The sequence below is a fragment of the Oncorhynchus gorbuscha genome, linkage group LG03 (genome assembly GCF_021184085.1).
Source record: "Oncorhynchus gorbuscha isolate QuinsamMale2020 ecotype Even-year linkage group LG03, OgorEven_v1.0, whole genome shotgun sequence".
Classification (NCBI taxonomy): Eukaryota; Metazoa; Chordata; class Actinopteri; order Salmoniformes; family Salmonidae; genus Oncorhynchus; species Oncorhynchus gorbuscha.
The window spans coordinates 105,328,868-105,348,469 of record NC_060175.1 but is presented as its reverse complement, the minus strand read 5'-3'; the positions used below and the strand labels follow the sequence as shown (position 1 = coordinate 105,348,469).

The 19,602-nt window shown below is 44.7% G+C and overlaps 1 protein-coding gene across 1 annotated transcript in view; it reads right to left on the bottom strand.

Moving 5' to 3' along the window:
* Positions 1 to 222: 222 nt before the first annotated feature.
* The window catches only part of LOC124018141 (FYVE, RhoGEF and PH domain-containing protein 1-like), an 89,848-nt gene continuing 70,468 nt past the window's right edge, over positions 223 to 19,602 (bottom strand). Inside the window, exons 2-5 of the mRNA XM_046333416.1 lie at positions 11,830 to 12,126; positions 4,266 to 4,479; positions 281 to 867; positions 223 to 233 (exon numbers count right to left, since the gene is read on the bottom strand). Of these exons, the coding sequence (XP_046189372.1) occupies positions 223 to 233; positions 281 to 867; positions 4,266 to 4,479; positions 11,830 to 12,126 (1,109 nt within the window). The remainder of the gene's footprint in view (positions 234 to 280; positions 868 to 4,265; positions 4,480 to 11,829; positions 12,127 to 19,602) is intronic.

Genomic DNA, 19,602 nt, shown 5'->3' with positions numbered 1-19,602 from the left:
GTCCAAAATAACAAGTTGTCATGGTAACGACACTGGAAAATGTTGTGCTTGTATATTTTCCATATTTCAGATGGTTCGTATGACTTTAATAAGTGATGCTAAAGAAGAGTCTGGCCTACCTCCGTAGAGTCCTGTCTGTCTGTTTGAGGCAGGGTCAAAGGCAGCAGATCCATCATGGGGTTGATCAGTTCAATTGTCTCGTCCCCACTCCCCTCCTCCAAGTCACTGTCCCCCTCCGAATCTCTCCCCCCCTCAGCCGACGCCCCCTCTCCCCCCGGACCCTCGGCATAGCCGGAAGAGGAGGAGCTAGAGAGGCGTGGCAGCGTGAGGGCGGGACTACATGGGTAGATGACCCGGTCCTCGTCGCCGGCGAAACACAGCTCCTCGCTGTGGGACGGAGAGCTGATGCTGTCGATGCCAGAGTCCCGATTGGCCAGTTTGCCGTCCGTCTGCGGCTGAAGGAGGGGCAAGTGTTCAGAGGGGATCTCTGATTGGCTCTCTGATTCTGACCCCACCTGCTCCCTCATCTCCATGGTGTCCGTGAGTCTCTCCGAGGCGCTGTAGCCAGACTCCATGGACAGACGCTTGTCTTGGATAGAGCACAACGTTCCTAGTTCATTATCATTGTCATCCTCTGGTACCTCCGTCTCCCCCGGCAACACATTAACCAGCACAGCCAGCCCCTGAGGTAGATCCCGGAGCTCCTGGAGGTCTTGAGAGGAACCAGGGGGCCAGACCACGGGGAGACAGCCCAGAGGGAGCTCTGAGGCTGGGGGAGAGAAGGTGTCCCCTCCTGGTCCCGTCTCGAGGACCCGGGGGGTGCAGAGACCCCCTCCCGTGATATCAGGCACCACAATGATTTTCTCCCTGTAGAGTAAACACAGATTTAGAATGAAGTCTTAAAAAACTGGAGGAACTATATTATCTGGTGGAGAAAATCAATGACTCCTAAGTGGACAGTATATACTATAACTATGTCATTAATCACTTGGAACTATGTACTTAATGACTGGGAAGTATTTCATTAAATACTTGGAACTACACGACCGGTCTAAAGTTTTAGAACACCTACTCATTCAAGGGTTTTTCTTTATTTTTACTATTTTCTACATTGTTGAATAATAGTGAAGACATCAACACTATGAAATGAACACATGGAATCATGTAGTAACCAAAAAAAGAGTTTAACAAATCTAAATATATTTTATATTTGAGATTCTTCAAAGTAGCCACCCTTTGCCTTGACGACAGATTAGGAAACACTCTTTGCATTCTCTCAACCAGGATTCTCTCAACCGGAAGGTTGCAAGTTCAACTCCCCGAGCTGCCAAGGTACAAATCTGTTCTGCCCCTGAACCCACTGTTCCTAGGCCGTCATTGAAAATAAGAGTTTGTTCTTAACTGACTTGCCTCGTTAAATAAAGGTTTAAAAAATGATTGTCACCTGGAATGCAATGCAATTAACAGGTGTGCCTTCTTAAAAGTTAATTCGTGCAATTTCTTTACTTCTTAAAGCGTTTGAGATAATAATTTATGTTGTGACAAGGTAGGAGTGGTATACAGAAGAGAGCCCTATTTGGTAAAAGACCAAGTCCATATTATGGCAAGAACTGATCAAATAAGAGATAAGAGAAACAAACAGTCCATCATTACTTTAAGACATGAAGGTCAGTCAATACAGAACATTTCAAGAACTTTGAAGGTTCCCTCAAGTGCTGTTGGAAAAAACATCAAGCGCTGTGATTAAACTGTCTCTCATGAGGACCACCACAGAAATGGAAGACCCAGAGTTAACTGTCTCTCATGAGGACCGCCACAGGAATGGAAGACCCAGAGTTACCTGTCTCTCATGAGGACCGCCACAGAAATGGAAGACCCAGAGTTACCTGTCTCTCATGAGGACCGCCACAGGAATGGAAGACCCAGAGTTACCTGTCTCTCATGAGGACCGCCACAGGAATGGAAGACCCAGAGTTACCTGTCTCTCATGAGGACCGCCACAGAAATGGAAGACCCAGAGTTACCTGTCTCTCATGAGGACCGCCACAGGAATGGAAGACCCAGAGTTACCTGTCTCTCATGAGGACCGCCACAGGAATGGAAGACCCAGAGTTACCTGTCTCTCATGAGGACCACCACAGAAATGGAAGACCCAGAGTTAACTGTCTCTCATGAGGACCGCCACAGGAATGGAAGACCCAGAGTTACCTGTCTCTCATGAGGACCGCCACAGGAATGGAAGACCCAGAGTTACCTGTCTCTCATGAGGACCGCCACAGGAATGGAAGACCCAGAGTTACCTGTCTCTCATGAGGACCGCCACAGGAATGGAAGACCCAGAGTTACCTGTCTCTCATGAGGACCGCCACAGAAATGGAAGACCCAGAGTTACCTGTCTCTCATGAGGACCGCCACAGAAATGGAAGACCCAGAGTTACCTGTCTCTCATGAGGACCGCCACAGGAATGGAAGACCCAGAGTTACCTGTCTCTCATGAGGACCGCCACAGAAATGGAAGACCCAGAGTTACCTGTCTCTCATGAGGACCGGCACAGAAATGGAAGACCCAGAGTTACCTCTGCTGCACAGGATCAGAGTTAAGTTCATTAGAGTTACCAGCCTCAGAAATTGCAGACCAAAAAAATTCTTCACGAAGTTCAAGTAACAGACATCTCAACATCAACTGTTCAGTGGAGACTGTGTGAATCAGGCCTTCATGGTTGAATTGCTGCAAAGAAACCACTTTTAAAAGACACCAATAAGAAGAAGAGACTTTCTTGGACCAAGAAACACAAGCAATGGACATTAGACCAGTGGAAAACTGTCCTTTGGTCTGATGAGTCCAAATGTGAGATTTTTGGTTCCAACCGCCATGTCTTTGTGAAACGCAGAGTAAGTGAACAGATGATCCCCACGTGTGTATTTCCCACCGTGAAGCATGGAGGAGGAGGTGTGATGGTGCTTTGCTGGTGACAATGTCTGTGATTTATTTAGAGTTCAAGGCACACTTAACCAGCATGACTACCACAGCATTCTGCAGCGATACTACATCCCATTTGGTTTGAATCTTAGCGGGACTATCATTTGTTTTTCAACAGGACAATGACCCAACACATCTCCAGGCTGTGTAAGGGCTATTTGACCAAGAAGGAGAGTGATGGAGCGCTGTATCAGATGACCTAGTCTCCACAATCTCCCAACTTCAACCAATTGAGATGGTTTGGGATGAGTCGGACCGCAGAGTGAAGGAAAAGCATAGGTGAAGCTGGTTGAGAGAATAACAAAGAGTGTGCAAAGCTGTCATCATGGCAAAGGGTGGCTACTTGAAGAACCTCAAATTCAAAATATAGTTTGATTTGTTGAACATTTTTTGGGTTACTACATGATTCCATGTGTGTTCATTTATAGTTTTGATGTCTTCACTACTATTCTACAATTTGGAAAATAGTAAAAATAAAGAAAACCCCCTTGAATGAGAAGGTGTTCTAAAACTTTGGACCGGTCGTGTAGTTCCAAGTGATTAATGACATAGTTATAGTATATACTGTCCACTTAGGAGTCACATCACTATAACTATGTCATTAATTACATTTACATTACATTTAAGTCATTTAGCAGACGCTCTTATCCAGAGCGACTTACAAATTACACTACAACTATGTCATTAATCACTATAACTATGTAATTCATCACTATAACTATGTCATTATTCACTATAACTATGTCATTAATCACTATAACTATGTCAGTATTCACTATAACTATGTCACTAATCACTTGGAACTATGTCATTAATCACTATAACTATGTCATTAATCATTATAACTATGTAATTCATCACTATAACTATGTCATTATTCATTATAACTATGTCATTAATCACTATAACTATGTCATTAATCACTATAGCTATGTCATTAATCACTATAACTATGTCATTAATCACTTGGAACTATGTCATTAATCACTATAACTATGTCATTAATCACTACAGCTATGTCATTAATCACTACAACTATGTCATTAATCACTACAACTATGTCATTAATCACTACAACTATGTCATTAATCACTACAACTATGTCATTAATCACTATAACTATGTCATTATTCACTATAACTATGTCATTAATCACTATAACTATGTCATTAATCACTATAACTATGTCACTAATCACTGTAACCATGTCATTAATCACTTGGAACTAGGTAATTGCTCAGCTCAAATACTTGACCTAAGTTTGATCCTGAGAATGACGGCTCACCTCTCAAACTTCTCGATGAGGGAGAGCACGCATGCGGTGGGGGAGGAGCTTCCCTCAACGCGGGGGAGTGTTTGGGGATGGCTGGCCCCTCCCCCTCTGGGGTCTGCAGGCAGAGGTCTACAGGGTGGAGGCAGAGGGAGGGGCTTGTCCGGGGCGCGGGGGCGTGGTCTAGCAGCACCAGCACTCTGCTGCAGGTGAGGAGGCTTTGGGGGCACTGAGGAGAAACAACACGACATACAACATGTTACTGACCGAGGAGAAATGACACGACATACAAGGTGTTGATCATCTTCGTATTTTACCTAATATCTCTGATTAAACTACAGTAAACACAGTGTTACTGCTCAGATAAAGAGGGACGTAATGTCTTCTTTAAGACTTTATAGTTGATATCATTAGGCGGCCAAGTCGGATGTGGCATGGCTTGCAAACTGTAACGGATTACAAAGGAAAACCCAACCGCGAGCTGCCCAGTGACGTGAGCCTACCAGACGAGCATTTTTTATATTTGTATTTATTAGGGATTCCCACAGACTCTTCCAATGTGTCCAAACACATTAAGGCGCTTACATTACATATAAAACTAAAGATAAAACAGGACACCATAAAACATTATTACACCACTACATATCTACAATACAAAAATGTATAATACCACCACTACAATAATATTACAATGTATGTGGTGTAGAATGCGTGTGCTTGTGTGCGTGTGCATGTGTCTGTACCTGTGTGTGTGTGTGTGTGTGTGTGTGTGTGTGTGTGTGTGTGTGTGTGTGTGTGTGTGTGTGTGTGTGTGTGTGTGTGTGTGTGTGTGTGTGTGTGTGTGTGTGTGTGTGTGTGTGTGTGTGTGTGTGTGTGTGTGTGTGTGTGTGTGTGTGTGTGTGTGTGTGTGTGTGTCTCTCTTCGCAGTCCCTGCTGTTCTATAAAATGTATTTTTTACCTGCTATTTAAATCTGATTCTCCTGCTGCATCAGTACTGTGGAATAGAGTTCAATGTAGTCGTGGCTCCATGTAGTACTGTGGAATAGACTTCCATGTTGTCATGGCTCTATGTAGTACTGTGGAATAGAGTTCCATGTAGTCATGGCTCTATGTTGTACTGTGGAATAGAGTTCCATGTAGTCATGGCTCTATGTAGTACTGTTAAATAGAGTTCCATGTAGTCATGGCTCTATGTAGTACTGTGGAATATAGTTCCATGTAGGCATGGCTCTATGTAGTACTGTGGAATAGAGTTCCATGTAGTCATGGCTCTATGTAGTACTGTGGAATAGAGTTCCATGTAGTCATGGCTCTATGTAGTACTGTGGAATAGAGTTCCATGTAGTCATGGCTCTATGTAGTACAGTGGAATAGAGTTCCATGTAGTCATGGCTCTATGTAGTACTGTGGAATAGAGTTCCATGTAGTCATGGCTCTATGTAGTACTGTGGAATAGAGTTCCATGTAGTCGTGGCTCTATGTAGTACTGTGGAATAGAGTTCCATGTAGTCGTGGCTCTATGTAGTACTGTGGAATAGAGTTCCATGTAGTCATGGCTCTATGTAGTACTGTGGAATCGAGTTCCATGTAGTCATGGCTCTATGTTGTACTGTGGAATAGAGTTCCATGTAGTCATGGCTCTATGTAGTACTGTGGAATAGAGTTCCATGTAGTCATGGCTCTATGTAGTACTGTGGAATAGAGTTCAATGTAGTCATGGCTCTATGTAGTACTGTGGAATAGAGTTCCATGTAGTCGTGGCTCTATGTATTACTGTGGAATAGAGTTCCATGTAGTCGTGGCTCTATGTAGTACTGTGGAATAGAGTTCCATGTAGTCATGGCTCTATGTAGTACTGTGGAATAGAGTTCCATGTAGTAATGGCTCTGTTGTACTGTGGAATAGATTTCCATGTAGTCATGGCTCTATGTAGTACTGTGGAATAGAGTTCCATGTAGTCATGGCTCTATGTAGTACTGTGGAATAGAGTTCCATGTAGTCATGGCTCTATGTAGTACTGTGGAATAGAGTTCCATGTAGGCATGGCTCTATGTAGTACTGTGGAATAGAGTTCCATGTAGTCATGGCTCTATGTAGTACTGTGGAATAGACTTCCACGTTGTCATGGCTCTATGTAGTACTGTGGAATAGAGTTCCATGTAGTCATGGCTTTATGTAGTAATGTGGAATAGAGTTCCATGTAGTCATGGCTCTATGTAGTACTGTGGAATAGAGTTCCATGTAGTCATGGCTCTATGTAGTACTGTGGAATAGAGTTCCATGTAGTCATGGCTCTATGTAGTACTGTGGAATAGAGTTCCATGTAGTCATGGCTCTATGTAGTACTGTGGAATAGACTTCCATGTAGTCATGGCTCTATGTTGTACTGTGGAATAGAGTTCCATGTCGTCATGTCTCTATGTAGTACTGTGGAATAGAGTTCCATGTAGTCATGGCTCTATGTAGTACTGTGGAATAGACTTCCATGGAGTCATGGCTCTATGTTGTACTGTGGAATAGAGTTCCATGTAGTCATGGCTCTATGTAGTACTGTGCGCCTCCCATAGTCTGTTCTATAGTTTAAACAGACAGCTCGGTACATTCAGCTTGTCAACACTTCTTACCAAAACAAGTAGTGATGACGTCAATCTCTCTTCCACTTTATATGCCTTCTAAGCCTGCTTTGAGGCAAGCAACACTGAATCATGCATAAGAGCACCAGCTGTTCCGGATGACTGTATGATCACGCTCTCCGTAGCCGATGTGGGTAAAACCTTTAAACAGGCTAATATTCACAAGGCCGCAGGGCAAGATGGATTACCAGGACACATAGTCAGAGCATGCGCTGACCAGCTGACAAGTCTCTTCACTGACCTCTCCCTGACCCAGTCTGTAATACCTACATGTTTCAAACAGACCACCATAGTCCCTGTGCCCAAGAACACCAAGGTAACCTGTCTAAATGATTACCGCCCCGCAGGACTCACATCTGTAGCCATGAAATGCTTTGAAAGGCTGGTCACGGCTCACATCAACACCATCATCCTGGACCCACTCCAATTCACATACCACCCCAACAGATCCACAGATGACTCAATCTCTATTGCACTCCTCACTGCCCTTTCCCACATGGACAAAAGGAACACCTATGTGAGAATGCTGTTCATCGACTACAGCTCAGCGTTCAACACCATAGTGCCCTCCAAGCTCATCACTAAGCTAAGGACCCTTGAACTGATCACCTCCCTCTGCAACTGGATCCTGGACTTCCTGACGGGCCGTCCCCAGGTGGTGAGGGTAGGCAACAACACATCCGACACACTGGCCCTCAACACGGGGGTCCCTCAAGGATGTGTGCTTAGTCCGCTTCCTGTACTACCAGTTCACCCACGAGCAATGATGGTTGGCCTGATCCTCAACGAAGATGAAACAGCCTATAGGGAGGAGGTCAGAAACCTGGCAGGTGTGGTACCAGGACAACAACCTCTCCCTCAACGATGAGACAGCCTATAGGGAGGAGGTCAGAGACCTGGCAGTGTGGTGCCAGGACAACAACCTCTCCCTCAACGATGAGACAGCCTATAGGGAGGAGGTCAGAGACCTGGCAGTGTGGTGCCAGGACAACAACCTCTCCCTCAACGATGAGACAGCCTATAGGGAGGAGGTCAGAGACCTGGCCGTGTGGTGCCAGGACAACAACCTCTCCCTCAACGATGAGACAGCCTATAGGGAGGAGGTCAGAGACCTGGCCGTGTGGTGCCAGGACAACAACCTCTCCCTCAATGATGAGACAGCCTATAGGGAGGAGGTCAGAGACCTGGCCGTGTGGTGCCAGGACAACAACCTCTCCCTCAACGATGAGACAGCCTATAGGGAGGAGGTCAGAGACCTGGCCGTGTGGTGCCAGGACAACAACCTCTCCCTCAGCAAGACAAAGGAGCTGATCGTGGACTACAGGAAACAGAGTGCCGAGCACGCCCCCATCCACATCTGTGGGGCTGTCGTGGATCAGGTTGAAAGCTTCAAGTTCCTCTGTGTCCACATCACTAAGGACCTATCATGGTCCAAACACACCAACACAGTCGTTTGGCCCTCAGATCCTCAAAGAGTTCTACAGCTGCACCATTGAGAACATCTTGACTTGCTGCATCACCGGTATGGCAACTACTCTGCATCTGACAAGGCTACAGAGGGTAGTGCATGCGGCCCAGTACATCACTGGGGCCGAGCGCCTTGTCATCCAAAGACCTCTATACCAGGCGGTGTCAGAGGAAGGCCCTAAGCATTTTCAAAGAAACCAACCACCCAAGTCATAGACTGTTCTCTCTGCTACCGCACAGAAAGCAGTACTAAAGTGCCAAATCTGGGACCAAGAGGCTCCTGAACAGCATCTGCCCCCAAGCCATAAGACTCCTGAACAGCATCTGCCCCCAAGCCATAAGACTGCTTAATAGATGGTTAAATGGCTACCCAAATAGCTACCAAAATAGCTACCCAAATAGCTAACCAAATAGCTACCCAAATAGCTACCCAAATAGCTACCCAAATAGCTACCCAAATAGCTACCCAAATAGCTACCAAAATAGCTACCCAAATAGCTACCCAAATAGCTACCCAAATAGCTACCCAAATAGCTACCCAAATAGCTACCCAAATTGCTACCCAAATGGCTACCAAAATAGCTACCCAAAATAGCTACCCAAATAGCTACCCAAATAGCTACCCAAATGGCTACCCAAATTGCTACCCAAATGGCTACCAAAATAGCTACCCAAAATAGCTACCCAAATAGCTACCCAAATAGCTACCCAAATAGCTACCAAAAATAGCTACCCAAATAGCTACCCAAATAGCTACCCAAATAGCTACCCGACTCTCTGCAATTTTCTACATTGAAGAATAATAGCCAAGACATCAAAACTATGAAATAACACATACGGAATCATTGTGTTAAACAAATCAAAATATATATTTGATATTTAGGATTCTTCAAAGTAGCCACCCTTTGCCTTGATGACAGCTTTGCACACTCTTAACTCGGTACTGGTACCCTGTGTATATAGCCATGCTATTACCTCGTACCCCTGCACATTGACTCAGTACTGGTACTCTGTGTATAGTACCATGTTATCATTGACTCAGTACTGGTACTCTGTGTATATAGCCATGCTATTACCTCGTACCCCTGCACATTGACTCAGTACTGGTACTCTGTGTATAGTACCATGTTATCATTGACTCAGTACTGGTACTCTGTGTATATAGCCATGCTATTACCTCGTACCCCTGCACATTGACTCAGTACTGGTACTCTGTGTAATATAGCCATGCTATTACCTCGTACCCCTGCACATTGACTCAGTACTGGTACTCTGTGTAATATAGCCATGCTATTACCTCGTACCCCTGCACATTGACTCAGTACTGGTACTCTGTGTAATATAGCCATGCTATTACCTCGTACCCCTGCACATTGACTCAGTACTGGTACTCTGTGTAATATAGCCATGCTATTACCTCGTACCCCTGCACATTGACTCAGTACTGGTACTCTGTGTATATAGCCATGCTATTACCTCGTACCCCTGCACATTGACTCAGTACTGGTACTCTGTGTAATATAGCCATGCTATTACCTCGTACCCCTGCACATTGACTCAGTACTGGTACTCTGTGTAATATAGCCATGCTATTACCTCGTACCCCTGCACATTGACTCAGTACTGGTACTCTGTGTAATATAGCCATGCTATTACCTCGTACCCCTGCACATTGACTCAGTACTGGTACTCTGTGTATAGTACCATGTTATCATTGACTCAGTACTGGTACTCTGTGTATATAGCCATGCTATTACCTCGTACCCCTGCACATTGACTCAGTACTGGTACTCTGTGTATAGTACCATGTTATCATTGACTCAGTACTGGTACTCTGGGTATAGTACCATGTTATCATTGACTCAGTACTGGTACTCTGGGTATAGTACCATGTTATCATTGACTCAGTACTGGTACTCTGTGTATAGTACCATGTTATCATTGACTCAGTACTGGTACTCTGTGTATAGTACCATGTTATCATTGACTCAGTACTGGTACTCTGTGTATAGTACCATGTTATCATTAACTCAGTACTGGTACTCTGTGTATATACCATGTTACCCCTGCACATTGACTCAGTACTGGTACTCTGTGTATAGTACCATGTTATCATTGACTCAGTACTGGTACTCTGGGTATAGTACCATGTTATCATTGACTCAGTACTGGTACTCTGGGTATAGTACCATGTTATCATTGACTCAGTACTGGTACTCTGTGTATAGTACCATGTTATCATTGACTCAGTACTGGTACTCTGTGTATAGTACCATGTTATCATTGACTCAGTACTGGTACTCTGTGTATAGTACCATGTTATCATTGACTCAGTACTGGTACTCTGTGTATAGTACCATGTTATCATTAAATCAAATCAAATCAAATCAAATTTATTTATATAGCCATGCTATCATTCAGCTGATATCTCAAAGTGCTGTACAGAAAGCCAGTTAAAACCCCAAACAGCAAAAACTCAGGTGTAATATAGCCATGTTATCATTGAAAAACTCAGTACTGGCATGGTCAAATAATAATAAGGCAAACTCTGAAGTAATGAGAGCATATGTGGGGTGGGGGAGAGGCCATCATGGTTGAATAATATGTGGGGTAGGGTAGCCATGTTATCATTGACTCAGTACTGGTACTGGCTGTGCCGGGTAATATAGCCAAGATGTTCAAATGTTCATAAATGACCAGTATGGTACAAATGTAATATAGCCAGTTGTTAGCATTGCACTCAGTGGACTGGGACAGCTGAGCCATCAGTACCAGTTATCATGGGGCACGGTCAGTACTGGTACTCTGAGAGATAGTACCATGTTATCATTGACTCAGTACTGGTACTCTGTGTATAGTACCAGGTTATCATTGATCAGTACTGGTACTCAAGTGTTATAGCCATGTTATCATTGACTCAGTACTGGTACTCTGTGTATAGTAGGCATGTTATCATTGACTCAGGTACTGGTAGGTGGACTGGGTACAGTACCATGTTATCATTGACTCAGGTACTGGTACTCTGTGTATAGCCCACCATGTTATCATTGAGCAGTACATGGCCAGGTGGACTGGGTATAGTACCATGTTATCATTGACTCAGTACTGGTACTCTGTGTATAGTACCATGTTATCATTGACTCAGTACTGGTACTCTGTGTATAGTACCATGTTATGGACACAGGACTCAGTACTGGTACTCAGTAAACATAGTACCATGTTATCATTGACTCTGCACTGGTACTGAGGCTGTGACATAGGGGTACCACTGTGGCCCCATCCGAGGACTCATTGTGTATTAAATACTACTTTTATTATTTAGATTTTACTGTTCTATTATTTCTGTTCTATTATTTCTCTATTTTCTTTTCTTTCTCTACATTGTTGGGAACGACCTGTAACTAAACATTTCACTGTTAGTCCACACCTGTTGTTTATCGAGCATGTGACAAATAACATTTGAATTGATTTTGATTTACCTTGTGGTTTAGGCCCAGGTAAGGGAGGGCGTGTCTTGAGGGCGGTGGAGGGCACTTCGTGAGGAGTTCCACTCCCGTTGTCTCCTCTGTTACAGCCGTGTCGAGCGGGGTTCAGCAGGGCCCCGGGGGGTTGCAGACCCAGTGGCCCGGAGGTTTGAGGGCCGGGGTCTGAGCTTAGGCGAGGGGTCTCTGTCTGGGTGTCTGAGTCGTTGTCGTGGGCCCCGAGGCATGCACCGTGAGCACCAGGCTCCAGGGATAGGCTCTTAGTCATCAGCCGAGGACTGGAGGAGGACGGACCTGGGGAGATGATAGGTAGACAAGTTATAGAGTATACAGTATTATACCTCGTACTGGAGGTCACTGAGAGAGAGAAACATAGTCAAGACAATCAATCAAATGTATTTATAAACCACTTTTTACATGAGCAGTTTCAGTACAGAAACCCAGCCTAAAACCCCCAAAGAGCAATGAAGATGTAGAAGCACGGTGTCTATGGAAAAACTCCCTAGAAAGGCAGGAACATAGGAAGAAACCTAGAGAGGAACCAGGGTCAGAGGAACCAGGACATCAGTTACATAAACGCATACATTATAGAGTATTTAATACTGGACTGGACGAGGACGGGCCAGAGGGAGACAGGGAGACAAGTAGGGACCAGAGCCGTCACCAGAGTTTCAGAACATTCAGGTGGCTGCCCAGTTGGCTGCCCAGGTGGCTGCCCAGGTGGCTGCCCAGTTGGCTGCCCAGGTGGCTGCCCAGGTGGCTGCCCAGTTGGCTGCCCAGGTGGCTGCCCAGGTGGCTGCCCAGTTGGCTGCCCAGTTGGCTGCCCAGGTGGCTGCCCAGTTGGCTGCCCAGGTGGCTGCCCAGTTGGCTGCCCAGATGGCTGCCCAGGTGGCTGCCCAGTTGGCTGCCCAGGTGGCTGCCCAGTTGGCTGCCCAGGTGGCTGCCCAGGTGGCTGCCCAGGTGGCTGCCCAGTTGGCTGCCCAGGTGGCTGCCCAGGTGGCTGCCCAGTTGGCTGCCCAGTTGGCTGCCCAGGTGGCTGCCCAGGTGGCTGCCCAGTTGGCTGCCCAGGTGGCTGCCCAGGTGGCTGCCCAGTTGGCTGCCCAGGTGGCTGCCCAGGTGGCTGCCCAGTTGGCTGCCCAGGTGGCTGCCCAGGTGGCTGATAAGGCATCAGGCTTGGTGTTCCCAGTTGGCTGCCCAGGTGGCTGCCCAGTTGGCTGCCCAGGTGGCTGCCCAGGTGGCTGCCCAGGTGGCTGCCCAGTTGGCTGCCCAGGTGGCTGCCCAGTATTGGAAAGCTCAGGAAAACATCAGTGAAGCTCATCGGCGGCAGGTAGCATGGCGGTGGTAACATTGGTAATGTTCTCCAGTTGCGCCGTGATTGGCTCAGTGTTCTGTCACTCAAGGGGACACTATGTCACCACAAAATCTACAAGGAGAGCTCAAAGATTCTAGCCCCTTTTGGGTGCTGCCATAGAGTTACATTAGTAGTGCCCATCCAAGAAGGCTCAAGGTCATTGGCCACAGATAAAATGACGTCAAATCACGTTATATCTACAGTAGCTTTGATTGGACTGATCATGTCAACATCATACTTTCACAATCTTAGCTAGAAGTCATCATGAATCAAGTCGACAATCTACTGGCAAATCCTTATTAATTCTTGTCATATGAAGATAAATAATGAAGGGAAATTAGAGATAAAACATATCGGTGCTCATTGAACATTGGACATAAACATTACACAACACGTTGGAAATCGCAAATTCAACAATGAGTGGTTTGGAAAGAATCAGTGACAGTGGCTAACTGCAAAGCATTTCAAAGTAATCACATGCCTGCTATTCAGTGGAGTGGCTGTGTTGTCCAAGTCTAGTCTAGGGTTAAGAGTCTCTTTTTCCAAGCTTAAAAGGATAAACAGTCAACATTGGCCATGCTGTCAATCCAGCATGGCTTCTGCTGTGTTCAAATCAACTGGAATCTCGGCTTCAGTGAGTTCCAGAAAACTGGGTCATTTGCCCACAAAGGACCATTGCACCACTTTCCTGTTCAAGTGAACACAACAAGGTGAGTCCAAAAATGTCTTGTATGCTGCTGTATAAGTGATGTAATATGCCAGGGAGATGTGTATAATGTAGCTAAGAAAGTAATACCAAGTGTATGTTGTGTAGTAAGCTGTCAGTAGCCCATGTGCCTCATCCTAATAATTTGGTCCCTTTCCACCTCATATCTCATATCAAATAAAATGTTATTTGTCACATGCACCGAATACAACGGGTGTAGTAGACCTTACAGTGAAATGCTGAATACAACAGGTAGACCTTACAGTGAAATGCTGAATAGAACAGGTAGACCTTACAGTGAAATGCTGAATACAACAGGTGTAGTAGACCTTACAGTGAAATGCTGAATACAACAGGTGTAGGTAGACCTCACAGTGAAATGCTGAATACAACAGGTGTAGGTAGACCTTACAGTGAAATGCTGAATACAACAGGTGGAGTAGACTTACAGTGAAATGCTGAATACAACAGGTGTAGTAGACCTTACAGTTGAATACAACAGGTGTAGTAGACCTCACAGTGAAATGCTGAATACAACAGGTGTAGTAGACCTTACAGTGAAATGCTGAATACAACAGGTGTAGTAGACCTCACAGTGAAATGCTGAATACAACAGGTGTAGTAGACCTTACAGTGAAATGCTGAATACAACAGGTGTAGTAGACCTTACAGTGATGAACTTCTAACGGAATACTGAATACAACAGGTGTAGTAGAGCTCACAGTGAAATGCTGAATACAACAGGTGTAGTAGACCTTACAGTGAAATGCTGAATACAACAGGTGTAGTAGACCTTACAGTGAAATGCTGAATACAACAGGTGTAGTAGACTTTACAGTGAAATGCTGAATACAACAGGTGTAGTAGACCTTACAGTGAAATGCTGAATACAACAGGTGTAGTAGACCTTACAGTGAAATGCTGAATACAACAGGTGTAGTAGACCTTACAGTGAAATGCTGAATACAACAGGTGTAGTAGACCTTACAGTGAAATGCTGAATACAACAGGTGTAGTAGACCTTACAGTGAAATGCTGAATACAACAGGTGTAGTAGACCTTACAGTGAAATGCTGAATACAACAGGTGTAGTAGACCTTACAGTGAAATGCTGAATACAACAGGTGTAGTAGACCTTACAGTGAAATGCTGAATACAACAGGTGTAGTAGACCTCACAGTGAAATGCTGAATACAACAGGTGTAGTAGACCTTACAGTGAAATGCTGAATACAGCAGGTGTAGTAGACCTCACAGTGAAATGCTGAATACAACAGGTGTAGTAGACCTCACAGTGAAATGCTGAATACAACAGGTGTAGTAGACCTCACAGTGAAATGCTGAATACAACAGGTGTAGTAGACCTCACAGTGAAATGCTGAATACAACAGGTGTAGTAGAGCTCACAGTGAAATGCTGAATACAACAGGTGTAGTAGACCTCACAGTGAAATGCTGAATACAACAGGTGTAGTAGACCTCACAGTGAAATGCTGAATTCAACAGGTGGAGTAGACCTCACTTACACACCCTAACCAAGTTTTAAGAAAAATAGGTAAGAAAAATACCTAAATAAATAAATGTAACAAATAATTAAAGAGCAGCAGTAAAATAACAATAGTGAGGCTATATACAGGGGGTACTGGTACAGAGTCAATGTGGAGGCTATATACAGGGGGTACTGGTACAGAGTCAGTGTGGAGGCTATATACAGGGGGTACCGGTACAGAGTCAATGTGGAGGCTATATACAGGGGGTACCGGTACAGAGTCAATGTGGAGGCTATATACAGGGGGTACCGGTACAGAGTCAATGTGGAGGCTATATACAGGGGCTACCAGTACAGAGTCAATGTGGAGGCTATATACAGGGGGTACCTGTACAGAGTCAATGTGGAGACTATATACAGGGGGTACTGGTACAGAGTCAATGTGGAGACTATATACAGGGGGTACCTGTACAGAGTCAATGTGGAGGCTATATATATGTGGGGCAATGCAAATAGTAGCCATTTGACTAGATTGTTAGAGAGTCTTATGGTTAGGGCTGTAGAAGCTGTTTAGAAGCCTTTTGGACCTAGACTTGGAGCTCCAGGTTGTAGAGAGAACAGACTATGACCGGGGTGGCTGGGGTCTTTGACAATTTTTGGGGCCTTTCACTGACACCGCCTGGTATAGAGGTCATGGATGGCAGGAAGCTTGGCCCCAGTGATTTACTGGGCCGTACGCACTACCCTCTGTAGGGTAGTGTGGATGCCGTGCAGTTGCCATACCAGGCTGTGATGCAACCAGTCAGGATGCTCTCGATGGTGCAGCTGTAGAACCTTTCGAGGACCTGAGGACCAAATCTATATAATATAAACATGTGTTGATATAAACGGTGACATGTTGTGCTGAAGGACTCTCTGAAGTGATGTCATGTTAGCCGCATCACACCTCATCTCGTACCCAGACACTTCCGCCCAAATGCACAGAAGGTCTGGAGGACCAATGCTTCAAACTTCACCTTCATTAGTTAGGGTTCCGTTCAAAATCACATTTTAAGAAGATACATTGTGGAAATGGGGTAAGGTTTAGCAATAATGATGACTCTGTGACTGTGGTAACCAGTGACGATGACAAATACTTTACTCAGTAAGGTCACTCCTATAGAATGCGATGGTTGCTCCCACTAAGGCAAACTTTGAAAGGTTGATATCCAAGGTTCTGTGTTCAATAGACTGGAGAAGACTTTACACCAAGAAACACTTTACCTTTGATGAACCCCCCCCCAAACTAAAGACATTGAAAGTGCCCCTTTCTTTTCAAACCAAGTTACATGTTTTCCTCAGTACACCCACCATACAACAACAAAAAGCCACACCGCACAGTGCTGGGCTCAGTCAGGTCTTTGACACATTCAGTCCCCCGCTGAAAGATCAGCCACAAAATGTTGGCACCATTGATAGCAGGTTGTAATCGAGCCCCGGTCTCCATGGGAACAGAAGAGGACTGGTGCCTGGTGCCTTAAGTCTCAGGTTGGACTAGTTCAAATGATTTTGGTTCTTAATAAGCTATTTATTCACACTTTATGTAGCGTCCTGTAACACTATTCACAGTACCTCCAGCAGGAAGAGAGGCAAGAGCCATTGGTCCTCCAGCTCAGGGACAAGCTACACTATTCACAGTCCTGAGTAATGTTCAATGAATTACATTGCTGGACTTTTCAAACTTCATGTACAGTTGAAGTCAGAAGTTAACATACACCTGAGCCAAATACATCTCAACTCAGTTTTTCCACAAATTCCCTGTCTTAGGATCAAATTCCCTGTTTTAGGATTATAACGATGAGACCAAGGCGCAGCGTGGTAAGTTAACTCTTTAATAAAGAGAGAACACTGAACAAAACAACCAAATGAACCGTGAAGCAATCGTGCAGAACAAGCAACTAAATATAGAATAACAACCCACAAACTATCCAAGGAATATGGCTGCCTAAATATGGTCCCCAATCAGAGACAACGATAAACAGCTGCCTCTGATTGAGAACCAATCTAGGCAACCATAGACATATAAACACCTAGACCAGGCAATCCCATAAACATACAACAACAAAAAACCCTAGACAATACAAAACTAGACAAACCACCCTTGTCACACCCTGACCTAAACAAATAATGAAGAAAACAAAAATAACTACGGTCAGGGCGTGAAGTGTGGGTGTAAATAATCAATAAATAACAGCAAATAAGGTTATCCAAACAATACTTTCATCTCTAGAGCAGTAAAATGATACACAAACATACAGTTGAAGTCGGACGTTTCCTTCTGGTTGGTCCTTCTGTAGCTCAGTTGGTAGAGCATGGCGCTTGTAACGCCAGGGTAGTGGGTTCGATTCCCGGGACCACCCATACGTAGAATGTATGCACACATGACTGTAAGTCGCTTTGGATAAAAGCGTCTGCTAAATGGAATATATTATTATTATATTAAAGTTTACATACACCTTGGCCAAATACATTTAATCAGAGTAAAGATTCCCTGTCTTAGGTCAGTTAGGATCAACACTTTATTTTAAGAATGTGAAATGTCAGAATAATAGTAGTAGAGAGAATGATTTATTTCATCTTTTATTTTCTTTCATCACATTCTCGGTGGGTCAGAAGTTTACATACACTCAATTAGTATTTGGTAGCATTGCCTTTTACATTGTTTAACTTGGGTCAAACATTTCAGGTAGCCTTCCACAAGCTTCCCACAATAAGTTGGGTGAATTTTGGCCCATTCCTCCTGACAGAGCTGGTGTAACTGAGTCAGGTTTGTAGGCCTCCTTGCTCACACACGCTTTTTCAGTTCTACCCACAAATCTTCCATAGGATTGAGGTCAGGGCTTTGTGATGGTCACTCCAATACCTTGACTTTGTTGTCTTGAAGCCATTTTTCCACAACTTTGGAAGTATGCTTTTTCAGTTCTGCTCACAAATCGACCTGGATATTGATAATAATAGAACATATATAACAGGTGGGTCTAATCCTGAATGCTGATTGGTTAAAACTGCATTCCAGCCAGTGTTTATTCCACAAATTACCATTCAGGATTAGACCATATTATTATTATCACTGCGTTGTTGGGAAAGTGCTCTCAAGAATTTCACTGTTTTACACGTTATATCCTGTGCACATGGCGAATAAACATTGAAACTTGATTTAGTAGGTTATATACAGAGCTGTATTGTGTAAAACCAGCAGTCATCCAGGGGCTGTGTGTGTGTGTGTGTGTGTGTGTGTGTGTGTGTGTGTGTGTGTGTGTGTGTGTGTGTGTGTGTGTGTGTGTGTGTGTGTGTGTGTGTGTGTGTGTGTGTGTGTGTGTGTGTGTGTGTGTGTGTGTGTGTGTGTCTGTGTCCGCGTGTGCGCGTGTGCGCGTGTGCGCGTGACCTAACGTTCGCAGGCAGACTGCTGACGAGGAGGTGGTGGGTTTTCTACAATAGAGGGGAAATAGAGAATAACCAAATGAATTCTACTCGATGGGAGATCGACCCACTTTGGCTTTTTGCAAAGTCATACATTTACTGAAGACTGAAGAGAGACATTAGAGACAGTGTGAGGATAGAAAACTAATGACTTAAACTGCCATTTCAAATGTCTGACCTTGTCACTCTATTTGACAAGGATGGAAGCAGAGAAAAGTGATCCATGTCAAATTCATAGACAGCGGTACACTATATATACAAAGGTATGTGGACATCCCTTCAAATGAGTGGATTTGGCTATTTCAGCCACACCCGTTGGTGCAATCTCCATAGACAAACATTGGCAGTAGAAAAAGGCCTTACTGAAGAGCTCAGTGACTTTCAACATGGCCCAGTCATAGGATGCCACCTTTCCAACAAGTCAGTTTTTCACATTTTTGCCCTGCTAGAGCTGCTCAGGTCGACTGTAGTGGAAACGTCTAGGAGCAACAACGGGTTAGCCGCGAAGTGGCAGACCACACAAGCTCACAGAATGGGACCGCACAGTGCTGAAGCAAAAAAATCTTCTGTCCTCGGTTGCAACACTCACTACCGAGTTCCAAACTGCCTCTGGAAGCAACGTCAGCACAAGAACTGTTCCGTCAGGAGCTTCATGAAATGGGTTTCCATGGGTGAGCAGCCGCACACAAGCCTCAGATCACCATATGCAATGCCAAGCGTCGGCTGGAGTGGTGTAAAGCTCGCCGCCATTGGACTCTGGATCAGTG